The sequence below is a fragment of the Schistocerca serialis genome, chromosome 5 (assembly GCF_023864345.2).
Source record: "Schistocerca serialis cubense isolate TAMUIC-IGC-003099 chromosome 5, iqSchSeri2.2, whole genome shotgun sequence".
Classification (NCBI taxonomy): domain Eukaryota; kingdom Metazoa; phylum Arthropoda; class Insecta; order Orthoptera; family Acrididae; genus Schistocerca; species Schistocerca serialis.
The window spans coordinates 187,006,133-187,021,755 of NC_064642.1; the positions used below are offsets into that span (position 1 = coordinate 187,006,133).

At 38.0% G+C, this 15,623-nt stretch overlaps 1 protein-coding gene across 2 annotated transcripts in view; it reads right to left on the minus strand.

Annotated features, from left to right (window-relative positions):
• Window positions 1-985: 985 nt before the first annotated feature.
• The window catches only part of LOC126481695 (transmembrane protein 179), a 57,882-nt gene continuing 43,244 nt past the window's right edge, over window positions 986-15,623 (minus strand). For both annotated transcript variants that reach the window (XM_050105644.1, XM_050105643.1), the window contains one exon: window positions 986-1,838. In XM_050105644.1, the coding sequence (XP_049961601.1) occupies window positions 1,556-1,838 (283 nt within the window). In that variant the 3' untranslated portion in view covers window positions 986-1,555. The remainder of the gene's footprint in view (window positions 1,839-15,623) is intronic.

Genomic DNA, 15,623 nt, shown 5'->3' on the forward strand with positions numbered 1-15,623 from the left:
CTTTCTCTCAACACAGTCAAGCAAAACTACAGTGTAACCATGAGAAATCATTTGGGTTATAAAACTGTAGTTATATCTTAAGAAAGGAGTAAACATCCTCTCATTGTTAAAAAGTTATACAAATGATCATGGCTACAACTATATGCTTAGTTAAGAATTATATTTGGTCAGCTTTATGCTCTGTCTTGGCTTAATGACGGAGGTATTTGTTTGGCATAGAGTTTTATGCTTAAATGCGGGGAAAAAAATCATGAGTGTTGGACTTTTATTACAAAAAGTAAAAGATTTACATACAAATCCAGTGCAATTCAGGAAGTTATGAACCATGGACTTTTGCAGTGAATGAGAATAATATAATAGCTCATTCAACAGTCATGGACACTTTTAACCCTTTATGAACTGGCAGAACTCAAAAGTCCTGGATGATTTTGTGAGGAATTCTGTAACACAACAGGTCATTGGACCTATAATGACAAAGTTCCCATTCCACACAGCGTGTGCTTCCTACACAGGATGTCCGCATGGCCTGTAGACCATTCCCAAGCCTATACATCAGCCTGGGATGTGAAAAGCTGTATTGCAAATGGCTGCTGGTGTGCAAAACAATGCTGCAAGGTTACGTAAATAAAAGTAAGATATTTGTTGACCGAGACCTAGTGTACACAATTGTGAACAGAGTATATTTTGAAAATAAGTGAATATATTTTTGTAAATATTGCTTGTAAAATCATAAAAAAGCACCTAAGAGCATTAGAGTATTAAAATAAAAGTCTCCCCCCCCCCCAAAAAAAAAACAAAAAAAAAAAAAACAAAAAAAAAAAAAATCAGGTCTGAAAGGTTTAATATGTAAAGATAAGCATCAATGTTTTAACGCATCATTTCCTGTTCAAAAACTATTTGCCCATCAGTTTCAGTAAACACACCAATAATTTTAAATACAATGCAATGTACAAACTGAAATCTTACAAATGCAGGTAAAAAATGATAACAGATTTTCAGACGTTTATTACAAAAACTGAAATTGAACAAACACTTTGTAGGATACCAAATTAGTTAGCCTATTAAAATAGCTTAACACTGAAAATTATCTATGTCACACACAGTTACTTTTGCCTCATTAAAACAAACTTTATTCTTTTCTGTACTCCAACAAACAATTCAGTTCAGCATGGATAGCATGACATGAATTATGTAACAAATAACCAGTGATAGTTTTATAACTGTGTCATTTTTATAACTGTGTCTGGAGTGTTCCTAATTCTAAATTGAAACTGTTCCAACTGCACTTTTACTCAATGATATGTTCATTCCTCTTATGTTTTTATTCTCTTTAAACATACTAGGGGTTATGCCCAAGTTTTGGGGCTAACTAGTTGACACGAGTTTATAACTGACATTGCTGTGCAAGTTGTTAAATACTCCAGGTCTTTGATTTTACTCTGCCTACTTGTGTCAATTTTTGTGTTAAACATTACTTATGAACATCTTTTAACAAATTTGTTGCAGTAAAGTATTCTTAATAAACACACTTTAAAACTGCTTTACATCACAAATATTATGCCCTAGATAATGTGGAAGGCTTTGATCCATTGTCATCTGTCCGATCAAGAGTAGCAGCATTTTCATTCACCAGTCTTTGACGTTCACGGAACATACTAACTCTCATATTTTCAATCTGGTGGTAACGACACATTTTTAGAAGTGCTAAAACAGCGAGCCCCACCCAGCAGGCCCATGACGCCCATGCTCCAAACTGTGCTGTCCCCATCTCAATGTGAAAACCTGTTGTATCAATGTGGTCTTTTTTGTCAATTGCTTTTCCAGCAGCAACCTCACACCTGCAAACAGAAATATATGTTTCAGGCTTATAAAACTGAAAAAAAAAAAATTAGTAAGATATGAAAGCAGTAAACATGAGTGGACAGATCACACAGAAAATTTTCCTCTTGGTGAGGTTACCAACAGCACATGTAGACTGCAATTTTTCTGACCACTTTTGCTTATTTTACTGCTAATCCCTACATACAATTTTTAGAAAGGCAATATGACATTTATAAGCAAATTTTATATTTCTTTTAATCACACTTTCCATAAAAAAGCAATGTTACCACCAATAACAAAATCTGCAGCCATCACTAATTATTTTACTATTCTGGGTGAAAACTCCCAAGATATAGTCATAACGAGTCTGTGACTGGTATTTAAGGGGGGATTTGTTATTACTTATTCCCTGAGATGCCAAGACGCTCAAGTCAAAGATGACCTACTGCGAAATTCAATGTTTGTCTCCAGAAAATGTCAGTCATTGACTCTCATTTGTGATATAAGAGGCAATGGAAATTTTTCATTTGAGGGTACAGCTGCAGCGTATATGCAACATAATGTGATTCCAATGCTGGTATACAAACACAGGCATGTAGGCAAGGGATTAGTGTGACACTCGCATCTTTCCAATGTGCATGTGGTAAATGTGAAAATGTAAACTATGGTGACTTTATTACCAAATGCATCCAAACAGGACCAATGTGCTGTTATTCTTTTCTTGGCAGACAAAGGTGAAACACTGATAGACATCTGTTGGAGAATGAAGAATGCGTATGGAGCAGCGCATAAGTCAAAAATCACCAATGCAGATTGGTGCATGAAACTGAGGTACCATTTAATCCAATGTTATACGTTTGAAGGAGACCAATTTTTTACCAGATGTGCACGACATGACGGCTGAGGTACTAGACCTAATTAATTCCACTTATTACGTATATTACAAGGATTAAAAAAATATCACACCTTACATTTTAATTTTTACAATTTTTTTCCTAATAACAATGTTATTTTTCCTATAATTTAGTTGCTTCTGCAATAAAGCTTAGGTCTACTACATAAGTATGCACTACTGCAAGTTACAGAAAAAAAATTAGAGCAATGCTTTATAAACTTTAGGAAATATTTGTACCTGAATTCTGAAAAATACAACTTGTGGGAAAATGTGAATGAAGATATGAGTCCAATTAAACTGTGCTTCAGAATATTCCTGAAGCACAGTCTTCATCCTGAAGCATTTCTTCGTCTTCGCATTCCTTTCAGCATTTCTTGCTTCTTTGGTAACCTCGAGAGCAAATCTTTCAGCTTCATGCACCCACTGTCTGTCACACGCAAGCAATTGATCTTCCATATTAGAGCCTCATTTTATGCCTAAATTTCTCAGGACTTCCAACCTTCCTATCACTCAACCACTGAAACATATCACTGCATCTAGTACACCAACTTCTAATGTATTTAGCCCTACAAAAACATTCTTGGGTAATCTTTCACATATGCAATGGTTGAAACTTTCAGTTGTATTCTGAGTGCCTACAAGAAGACAGCTCCCATGAAGACATTTACTAAGCAAAACAGGGTCACTCAGGTCTCTAAAAATTAGTTTCATTTCATTCTTCACAGGCTCAGGAAGAGAATGCTTATGATGGTATATTTGACCTCTTTGTTTTGCTTTTTGGTAACCACACCAATAATCTGCTCCTTTAGGGCAAAGTCCATGAACAGAGTGGTCATCTATGGACAACTTATGAAAGTAGGTGGCCCATACAGCTTTTCTCATTGCTGTAACATCATTCAGAGGTGCAGTTTGTCTAATGGCCAGGATCTACACAGAACAACTAATTCTGATGCTAAACCATTCCTGCTGCTTTGTTGTTCAGTTATTTCCAGACAGCCTACACCATCACACTATCTACAATTCGCCACTTCCTTTATCAAAGGAGATAAGATGCCCACATCAACAATAACAAAACCACTACAAACAGTGTCATTGTTAACACAAAAATTTGAATCACCAGGAGGGGTGCCATGTGGGAGAGCTGGAGAGCTGATACATAGGTTACTTTCAGCAGTGTGGCTTGCTTTGTTTGTGAGTTGGTTTCCACGGAATTTCCTTTTATTGAATTTCTTGATGCATGGCATAGTTCGTATTTATTGCACACTAAAGGATAAGTACTTCCACAAATATATGTAGCACCTGAGCAACAAACATTCAGTAACATGTGAACAAACATCTTAAGCGAAACAAAAGTAAATACTAGCAAAGGTAATCATTTACAGACACTAGAAACCTACACTGTTAGCAACATATACAATGTATCATATGCGTAATCGCTGGAAACAGAAAGTGCACAGTTCTTTTCAAAATAATACTGCTTTCTGTAACAGAAATGAAGGGGGAATGGCGCCATACATGACCGTAACTTTAAAATTTGGTATATATAGGTCATTTTTCATTTGAAGCCTTATAATCTATACATCAATGTAATCAGGAAAGACAATAGACTTTAATAAAGTCATAAAAAACTTTCGATTTTTCCACCTTTTATAAGTACCCTGTATCCTTAAGCATACGAATTTCAAAATTCCTTAGGTGTATCAGATTGTGACTTACATCTCAGTATTAAAATAAATCTATAGTCTTTTATTTTTGTAGCCTCTCTAAAAGATTCACACAAATGTAATCACAATGACCACTAAACGATTAAGATGAAACACACACATGTAATTTAGTGTAACCTTAACACTTTCAAGTGATACGAGTCTGCAATCACTGAAAAGTGTACAGGCCAGTCTTTCTGCTCCATAAATTTTCAAATGTAGTTTTTACATTTAAAACCACAGCATTACCATACTTTGTCAGTTTCAATTCATTCCTTGAAAATTTATTTATCAAGGTACTGGCCATCAGTATTTTGAACAACGAGCACATCTGCAAGAAAAATTCACAGCTAGATGCTATGCCAGCAGTACTTTACCCGCTAGCTTACACATTTTTTACTTTCATTCAGGCACATCAGTATTTTGTTACAGTTGATTCTCTAAAACGAAGATTATTAGTGCTATTTTAACTGAGATACACTAGTCATTCTGTTTCTGAAAGGGCTATTTTTTCTTCTTGTTTTCTTCGAGGCCCAATTGGCAACAAAATGGAAACCACAGTGAAAATGAAAAATGTTTTATCTGCAACATTTAGATATACCTCTTGGCTACTTCTCTACACAGTCACTGCTTCGAGTTAGACATTTGTCATAGCATAGTACAAATTTTCCAATTCCCTTGCCATAGACAGCAGGTGCATGCGCTTTTTGCCAATTCTCTATGTTGGTCTGTAGCTCATTATCAGTGTCAAAATGATGTCTATCTTGCTAACCCAACACCTCCCTTCAAAAACACTGCTGAGTGCCTTTGTTGCAGCTGCAGTGTGCACTCAAGCCTTGTCATGAGGGAGGACTATGATTGATGATAATGTTACTATTTGCTTGTTGCATATTATCCTTCATAGGTGTTAAAGAGTCATGCTGAATGAAGCTTAGTGATGGTCATGCCACATTCCATGAATTCCACCAACAAAACTCCTTTTTGGTCCCAGAACGTGGTAACCATACACTTTCTCATGGAGCTTTGCTTGCACTTCTTTGGTTTGCTTGGGCAGTGAGAAGACATCTACTGTTTGGATTGCTCTTATTTTTCTTCATTTTTGGTGGTGGTGGTTAGTGTTTAACGTCCCGTCGACAACGAGGTCATTAGAGACGGAGCGCAAGCTCGGGTTAGGGAAGGATTGGGAAGGAAATCGGCCGTGCCCTTTCAAAGGAACCATCCCAGCATTTGCCTGAAACGATTTAGGGAAATCACGGAAAACCTAAATCAGGATGGCTGGAGACGGGATTGAACCGTCGTCCTCCCGAATGCGAGTCCAGTTTCTTCATTTTTGAAATGGACCCATGTCTTGCTCCTATGACGCATTTGTTCAAAATATCTTCTCTTCATCATGGAAGTGCTGGAGAAACAATAAGGTGACACCCACTTGCTTTGTTTTGTGATGGTCAGGTAGCATATTGGGAACCCATCTCACATGGAGTTTGCAGTACTGAAGTCTCTCACTCACAATGTTATAAAGAGCTGACATTGAAATTTCAGGAAATGAATCACTGAACACAGACACTGTGAACCTATGATTTTCTCAAATAACCCAACTCAGTCACTGAACAAAATTATCAGCTGATATTTGCTTCCTTCCCTGACTGTCTGCATCATGAACATCTGTACGTTTTGCTTCAAAGTTCCTGCACCATTGCCACACTTTGCTGTCACTAATGGAAGTTTCACCATGCACGTGACTCATTTGTCGATGAATGTCAACTACTCTGCGGCCTTCAACATGAAGAAATCGAATGGCAGCATGCACTTCACACTTGGTGGGAGACACTATTCTTGTAGACATGTTTAAATGCTCACTGTGCTCTCAGAACTGGTATGTGTGACATAACGCAATCGATGGGCACACAAGAGATACTGTGCAAGACATCTGCGCAAAGCTCTACTGGATTTTCACTGTGGTTTTAATTTTGTGTCTGATTGGACCAAACGGCCCTCATATACGTCAACGGTACATGTCAACTAATACATATTAACTTTATTGATTAATCACAATCTTGCAATTTTTACATTGTTATAACTAGCTTTGACTGCCATGCCAACTTCTGACATACTTCTTTCATGCTACTAATTTCATATAAATCACTCAGAGATAATGTCCTGCATGTTAAACATGGAGTTTCAGTGACTGTTTACTTATTGAACATAGTACACATTAACCAAAGAACTGATTTGCCACATGTTTTTTTAATCATTTTTTAGACTCATCACACTAAGTGTGTTTGGAATGACAAATTAATGATGGTTTCATACACCAAATAGTGCACGCTTATCAGTGTGTTTGCTTTATATGAATATACTACATCCATGACTTTCAGGAAAGATGTGAGAAAAGCATGAGCTGTGTTTCCACAATCACTGTTTTCGGAATCTACGTTGTATGACATGGGGGAGATCACTGTTTTCAAAAGATTCTACAGTGGATCTGTTAAGAATCTGATAGAGATTACATTGGGCAGCTGCTTCTTAACAACACTGACACTAACATCTATATCACTTGTTTTAATACAGGTGTGAGACTTAAACTGGGCAATGCTCCTGCATTTTCCCTTGTACATCTGAAAATGAAGTTAATTATTCTTGCCTTTAATTTGTTACCCTCAATTTCAGTCTTTGTCTTATCTGCGAATGTCTAGGTTCCTAACTATGAGACCACTAACAGCCTTTATATACGAACAAAATTTCTTTGGAGTTTGCAAGAGATCTTTCTTTTGATAAGATTCTGCTACAGTAGTCACTGAAGGCATTAGACGCTGCCCTGGTAACAGTGAAGTGCATTTAATTCTGCAGCTGTCTGTCTACATACTCGTGTTTTGTTTTACACCCATTATGAACTATTCTACTAGGTGCTTATCTATCCAGTGCACAGTCAATTATTCTTTTAACGTTGAACCACAGTTCTTCTACCTGCACCTGTCCAGAGTTAATGTTCCCAAATCCTCTTTGAGATAAGACACTACAACATTTTTATCCCATTTGCTGAACATATAAATCTCCCTACCTGTTTTAAATGCCATTGGTACTGTGGTATTCATTGTAGTAATTGCTTCATGGTCACTGATATCAGTTTCAGTGAGGACATGCTCAAAGAGGTTAGGTCTAAATGTTGCCATTAGAATCAATAGACAATGAAACTTCATTTAAACTTTCAAGGGACTTATGAGAAGTGGTATAATTTTTAAGGGGAAAATGTAAAAGGTGGGAAATTACTTGTTCATTAAGTAATGAAGTTTTTCTTAATTTGGTACTATGTTTAGCTGCCAACATGACGTTTCCCGACACTTTAACATAACAAACTGCACTAAAAATGATGGATTCTGTAGAGAGAGAAAAATAGTAGCTACCAAGAAGCTGCCACGTTCCTGTAAGTGTCTTAAAAGCTAAGGTGCTGTATTTGGCATTTGATATTCATACCTGCGTGGTTTTAAAAAAAAAATTATGTGTTACACCGTGTTAAGAATCTCTCCAATATGCATCATTTTAGTGCAATTCATCCTGCTAAAGTGTTGGGAAAAGTGACATCAATGGCTGAACACAGCATCCGAAATTTATATAGCCTTTTTATAATTTATATTGGAAAGCAAGCTCCATTTGCCATGACAACTTTTATTTCACATTCACATTTGTTGGATTCACTCACTCGCAACCAAATTGCCATCTTCAAACCTGTGGCAGCCTAGCAAAATCACATGCTGCAGCTCTTTGGCCAGTGCTACTGCTACACTGCAAGACATTCACTAAGCGCGTTTGAGCTATTGTGATGTACGTATGATGTAAGTATGTTCTCCGATTCATTTATGCCTAATAATCAAGTCCAAATTCATGGTTTTCTGACCTCCATTACTTAAGGGAGTTAGAACGGGAAATTTTTTTCCCCTCATTTTCAGATTTTTATCTCATTATAAAATTTGTAATTTTCTGAATAAAATGATATATATATCACTCAAACTCACATGGGAAGTTTTTTATTTTTCCAATATAATCTACACTGGTTGAAAATGTTAAAATTTTTACGTGCACTACTTCAAGATCTAATAAAATTGGTAATTTTTTATATAGATGGCTTGGATTGCTGTGTTATGAAGGTTAAATTACGTGTTTGTATTGGTAGCACTGTCAAAAACAGTATTGTATCATTTCATAGTATAAACACACATTGTATGTCAAAATGCTAACATTTTTCCGAGGAAAAGTGATGAATAGATTGGTAAATCTCTCAAAAAGTAAAGTATGATGCCAAAACGAAGTGTTTTTTAAGAAACTTGGGGTTTCATGGTAACAGATTTTCAAATAAAAGGAAACACTGTGTTCAACATGTGGTGTGTGAAGTTACAGACATTGAAATACAGGGAAACTCATCAGTATCTAGAGAAACACCCATTAGTGCATCGAAGATTAAAATAAAATGTTGTGATACACAGTTTTCTCAAAACGAAAGTGATGTAAATGGTAGGTTACGTTATATTCTGATAGAGTTACACATCCTAACAAGGGTGTTAGGTGAATGTGTGTGTTGTAAAATATGTGGAGGGCCAGTTAGTTCACATGAAGACAGTGAGGTATCAAATGGATTAGCCAGGAAACTTGTCATTAATTGTGCCAGTTGTAAATATACTCATTCATTTTGGAATTCTGATTAGTGTAAGGATAATTATTTTGAAGTAAATGTTATGCGGTTTTATGGATTGAGAGCTATTGGCAAAGGACACACTGCAACATAAACAATGTGTGCCGTGATGAATATGCCATGCCCACCTTGTAAAATCGACACGTATGCAGGATTTATTGGAGCTGCTGTGGAATCTGTTGCGTGTGAGTCAATGAAGGGTGCTGCAAATGAAGCTGTTGAAATAAATGATGGTACGACCAACATACCAGTAGCTTTCGATGTCAGTTGGCAGAAGCGTGGCTACAGTTCTAAGAATTCTGTTGCTACAGTGACCAGTGTGGATGCTGAAAGGTAATACATTTCCAGATTTTAAACAAATATCATTGTAAGTGTAAATCAGACAATGAAGAAGGGCATACCTGTGACAGAAATTATGGAGGAACAAGTGGTGGTATGGAGGCCTCTGCAGCTATTGAAATTTTTAGTCGATCTCTAAACGAAAAAGGAGTGTGTTACACTAAGTTCTTAGGTGATCGAGCATATAACAGTGTAGTAGCTGCTCAGCCTTATGGTGAGAAGATCACCACAAAACTGGAATGTGGTGGTCATGTCCAGAAGAGGATGGGCATCAGGTTGAGGAAGCTGAAACAAAGTTTGAGAGACAAGAAACTTTCTGATGGTAAAACCATAAGACGCAGGCTGACAGACAAAATGATTGATGAACTACAGCAGAATTATGAGATGGCTATTAGAAATAATACTGAGGATTTGTTGAAAATGAAGCAGGCAATATGGGCTACCTTCTTCCATAGACTGTCAAGTGATGAAACACCAGTACACCACCTTTGCCCTCCTGGACCTGTTTCATGGTGCAATTACCGCAATGCCCAGTACTGAAACAGTTCATACAGGCCATAAACATTCCATCCCAGCAGCAATCATGGTTATCATAAAACCTATTTACAGAGACCTGGCAAACACTGAACTACTGAAGACGTGTCTGCATGGCCAGACTCAAAATCCCAATAATCTTATATGGACTCGCTTACCAATGTTTTTGTTGGAATGAAGACACTAAAGTGGGGGGTCAATGATGCTGTTATTGCTTTTAATGACGGCAACATTGGTAGGGTGAAAGTGCTACAGCATATGGGAACTAATCCTGAAGCAAACTGCATCAGAACTTGAACAGATGGACAAGGTTCGCATTGATAAAGTGGAGTATGCAGCACAATTGGCCACTAAGGAGTCCAGAAAGAAGGAAAGACTTGGAAAAAGATCAAGAGGATGATATAGAGTATGGTGCAGGGTGCTTCTGAGTGACTAAAAATAAAAAATTAAGCATATATTAAGTGAGTTACAGTCTTCTGAAACTTTAAGAGACCGTTCCTGAAAATTTACATCTTCTGTTGCATTTTTCCCTAAACCTCAGAAACCTCTTCAACATACATGTCCTGAGTCTACTGAACTAAAAGAACAACATACTGTTATATATAATTAAAATTATTTAAGATAACATAAAAAAGTACACAAATTTTAATCGTGTAATTAAAGAAATGTATTTCAGAAAGCAGTGGCTGAAATGCAATTATTGTAGTTCAGTAGACTCAGAACATACAGTTAAATGTCCTGTAAAAGTTTCATGTCAGTGGCTACAGTGGTTCCTGAAATACAGGGAAGCCAAGTCACTAAATTTAACATCGTTGGAATAGGGCATTCCAACACCCCTTAACCTGGAGCACCGGTACTTATGTCTGTTCTACATTGGTGACCCCACATCAAACAACTTTATCAGCTACGAATTATTCTATGTTCGACTCATCTTGTTTGTAACAACAATGGAGACATCTTACAACCTTAGTGTCAAGAGACAAGTTAATACAGGATAGTGATAGGACTAAAGACCACAACAACAACAGTGAGTCATATGGTATTGTGTTCAGTGCTTTGCATCAGCAGCGACAACTCGTGTCTTTGGTTAAAGCTGAAAATGACATTTTGTTCAGCAGTGTAGTTGGTGTCAATAAGTACCCACATGAATCCAAATGATGAGCATCAACTACTGATCTTCTGCCTGCCTCTGGTGATGAATGCAACTCATTCACATACCAGCAAGATGCATTTCAACAAACTGTCTCCGACAGACACGGAACAACATCTCTCAATGGTGTCACGCCTACCACAATGTGTACAGTTCTGCCAAATTCTTTCACACTGCAAAGTGGAGTCCACTCATTTGGGCCACACACAAACACTTTCACAGGATTTCCCTCTGCATCCTGGTTTTCACATGAAAGCTCATCCGCTGTTGCTCTCTGTCCAGCTGTGGCACTATAAGCATGTCAGAATTTTGACTATCAAACTTTTCTGCCACTTTTCTGGCTGAAACAACCAGCTATGTGGTTAGCTATTTTCGAGCGCATTCTCCACAATCACAGCATTTCTGATGACAGCTCCATGTTTGTCACAATACTGTGCCACCTTGGTGAACAAACCAGCCTCATTAGTGGTGTTATTTCGTCACCCCCGGCTACCTACATATAAGAATCATGACAACAGTGCTCATCCAGCGTCTAACACAAATTCTGGAACAACAGTTGCATCAGGTTATTTACAATGAACATTTGGAGACCAAGGTGCCTTCACAACTCTGGAGATGTCTCTGAACACCTGAACACTGACTGATGCAATAATCAAGCCAGTTCACACACCATATGGACACTGTGGATCATACAGCTACCTCCCCAGTTACAGTTAGCAATTATTTCACGTGAGAATGAGCCATCAGAGAAATTGATTTTAGCAGACAGAATCTTATTTGTGTTACAACAGTGACAGTGCGTTAATTCACTGAACAACAAGACAAGCCCTGCTTCAGTCAGGAACCATGTCACGATGCACAACAGCAGAAAGCCAAAAGATTCCAGTGCGCACAAACAGTGTTAAGGATGATGTCACATGCACCTGCATTGGCAGTGACCTCCAACCAGCCAGAGGAAATACACGGCTGGCTAACACCAACACACCACTCGCCGACAAGACGATGTGACAATGCCTCTGTTGGTTTCATGGCCATTTCAGTAATAAAGCACACAACTATAGAGCACCTCGGGAGCACCAACACGGTATAAACACTCCAGATCATTGCACCAATTCAAGTCACCTACTACCTTGACATGTGAGTCAATCTCATTGCACACCGTCCACCTGCAGTTGACTCTACATCCTGGATCAAACCTGCAACCAGTATTTTCTTGTTGACAATGAGTCTGAGGTGAGTGTAATTCCATATGAATTACCATTAATGGAAAAAAACTATTGGCATTTAAGATCTGTGCAGCAAACAATTCATACACTGCAGTATATGGAACATGTCTCAAATCTTAGACTTCAGGTTAGCAGATACATTCTCCAAGCAATTTTTCATGTTGGCATCAATGAACCAGTATTGGGGGCTGACTTTTAAAAGACATTTTCATCTCTCTCCTGATATGGCACATAGAACTCTTCTACAGCAAAGCCAGAACATTCTGTGACTGGAATCAGCAGCAACCCACAATCCCTCATGCAACTAATGCTGTGGACACCAGCTTGTGGACACACACAAACAGTATCAACAGGTACTTGCAACACATTACTCAGTGATACTTTGACATACAGAAGGACACGCTTCGCCTACATGAAAAAAGCCACACTATACTAACAAAATTTATGCATCTACAGCCAAGCTCACCACCACACAAACATAGGTGAAACAACTCAGTCAGGAGCAGCATCGTCTTTCTGACTATACCATCACAAATGAGGTAGCAGACATTGAGCAGTGAGCAGCAGTCTCCCACACACCATCAGTACAGACTTCAACAGCTTAACAAGCACCAACAAAGGTCAGTCCAGTGCTTTCTTCTTCTGGTACCTGTGCACTTCTTGTGTGCATTTCCGCCAACCTGCCAGATTCATGTGTGCACTTCAGACAGTGTGTTATTAGTAACTAAACAGTTCATAAAATAAATACCATGCCAGGCTTGCCAGCCTGACTCAAGGCACCAACATTAGCTCCGGATAAATTTAGTGTGTCTAAGTAGGTTATATAGGAGTTACTGCAAGCTGATATTGTCAGACAGTCCAATAGTCCTTGGGGCTCACTCATCAGGGTCGTACCAAAGGAGGACAGCATCTATAGACTGTGTGGCGACTACTGGACTCTTAATTCTTGCACGATACCGGATAGTTATCCCATCCCAAATATCCAAGACTGCGGATTATTTGGCAGGCACCTCAGTGTTCAGTGTATGGTGTTGCAAGAAAGCATATCAGTAGATACTTATGAACCCACAGGACATTCCGAAGAAGTCTATCACCACCACTTTCAGAATTTATAAATTCCTTTACACGCTTTATGGACTTAAAAATACAGAAAAGACTTAGCAAAGATTCATAGACAATGTCCTTTTCAAATTTCCCTTCTGCTATGCTTACTTGAATGATAATTTGGTCTTCTCTACTTCCCAAGAGGAACATGATGAGCATCTCAAACTAGTTTTCAATAATTTACACAAACTTGGCATCAGCATCAACAATGATAACTGTCTACCGAAACAGCCTCAAGTTAGATTCTTTGGCTATTTGGTTTGCAGTGGCAGCATACGGCCTACACTATGATGTATCACACTCATTTGTCACCTACTGCAATCACAGCCACAGACCTTTCTGAATTACACCATTTTCTTGGAATGATAAATTTTTATTGTAGGCACCTGCCTAATGTAGCTGCCATCCAGGCACCTCTTACAGATGCATTAGATGGTAAGTACACCTCAGGAAAAAAATATTAACTGGACCCCACAGATGGAACAAGCATTTGAAAAAAATTAGAGACTGTCTTTCTCAGGCTGCAACTCTGGCAGACCCACTCCCCACTGCCCATCTGATGATCATCTCTAATGCAGATGATTCTCCCCTACAGTCAGTAGTAAGCATCCAATAGCAACTGTGCTTCTTTTCTGAAGAGTTAAAGTATTCCCATTGAAAGTGGTCAGTCCATGACAGGAAACTATTCGCAGTGTACAAAGCAATACAGCAAGGGCAGATCTTTAACAATCTATATGGACCATAGTTCCCAAGCAGATTTTATCAGCAATTCAGCAGAAAGACTGCTGCCCATGACACTTCCACCATTTGACTACATCGTGAAAGTTACAACAGACTTCCAACATTTTCCTGGTAGGGGCAATGTCGTGGCTGATTTGCTTTCACAAATCAATACTCTCTCAGTAGTCACTGTATTTTATGGAGTACAAGATGCACCTTAGTTTTTAAGCAATTTTTTAAGAAATGAAATTTTTATCATTTTTATTATTAGACTGCAAAGCCAAAATAAAAAAAATCTTAGTTCACAAAATGACCTTGAAAATCCATACAAATCATCCCCCTGAACTTTTTTCTTCCTCCTCTTCGCATCATCATTGTCCTCTTCATACAAAAGATGGCTTTCGCTGCCACTGAGAACATTACTTATGCCGCACTTCTTGAAAGATTTAACGATATGACTGTTTTATCTACTGACACACTTGTTGATTGTAGGCCATCTGATAGTTGCCCTCGGTGTGAATTCATGCTGGATTTCATCCATCATCTATTTTTCCATTCCTCTCTCAGATACACCTTAAATGGTTTATTTATTGTGACATCATGAGGTTGCAATTATGAAATAAGTCTTCGCAGAATGACAGCGAGCTCTGTATTTCCATCCCTCTATTTCTCTTTCACAGAATTTTTCAAGTGACTATTAAACTGATCTAGCATAAGAAGAGATTTCTCCTTCAATAAAGCATCTTTCCTTCTCTCCCATACTATTTATTTATTTTATTTTACACTTCTAGTTCCACTGAACCAAATTGAGGAGGAAATCTCCAAGGTCATAGAAAATGTCAGTCCGTGAAATTACAACATAAAAGTAATAACAGATAAAATCAAATATTTATGCACCCAAAAAAAGGCAAGCTTTAAGATTATGTAAAACCAATCAACAATGTAACACAGGAATCAGTTTAATTTTTCAAGGAACTCCTCGACAGAAGAGGAGTGACCTATGAAGAAACTCTTCAATTTCGATTTGAAAGCAAGTGAATTACTAGTAAGATCTTTGAATTCTTGTGGTAAACTACTGAAAATGCATGCAGCATTACACTGCACACCTTTCTGCACAGGAGTCAAGGAAGTGTGATCCAAATGCAGATTGGATTTCCACCTAGTATTACCCAAGTGAAAGCTGTTAATTCTTGGGAATAAGCCGATATTGTTAAGAAGAAATGACAGTAAAGAACATATATATATTTTGTGAGGCCAATGTCAGAATACCCAGACTAATGAACAGGGGTCGACAAGAGGTTCACGAACTTACACCACTTATTGCCCGAACCGCCTGTTTCTGAACCAAAAATATCCTTTGAGAATGGGAAGAGTTACCCCAAAATATAAAACCATACTCCTTAACCGAATGAAAATATGCAAAGCAGATTACTTCTCATGTTGAACT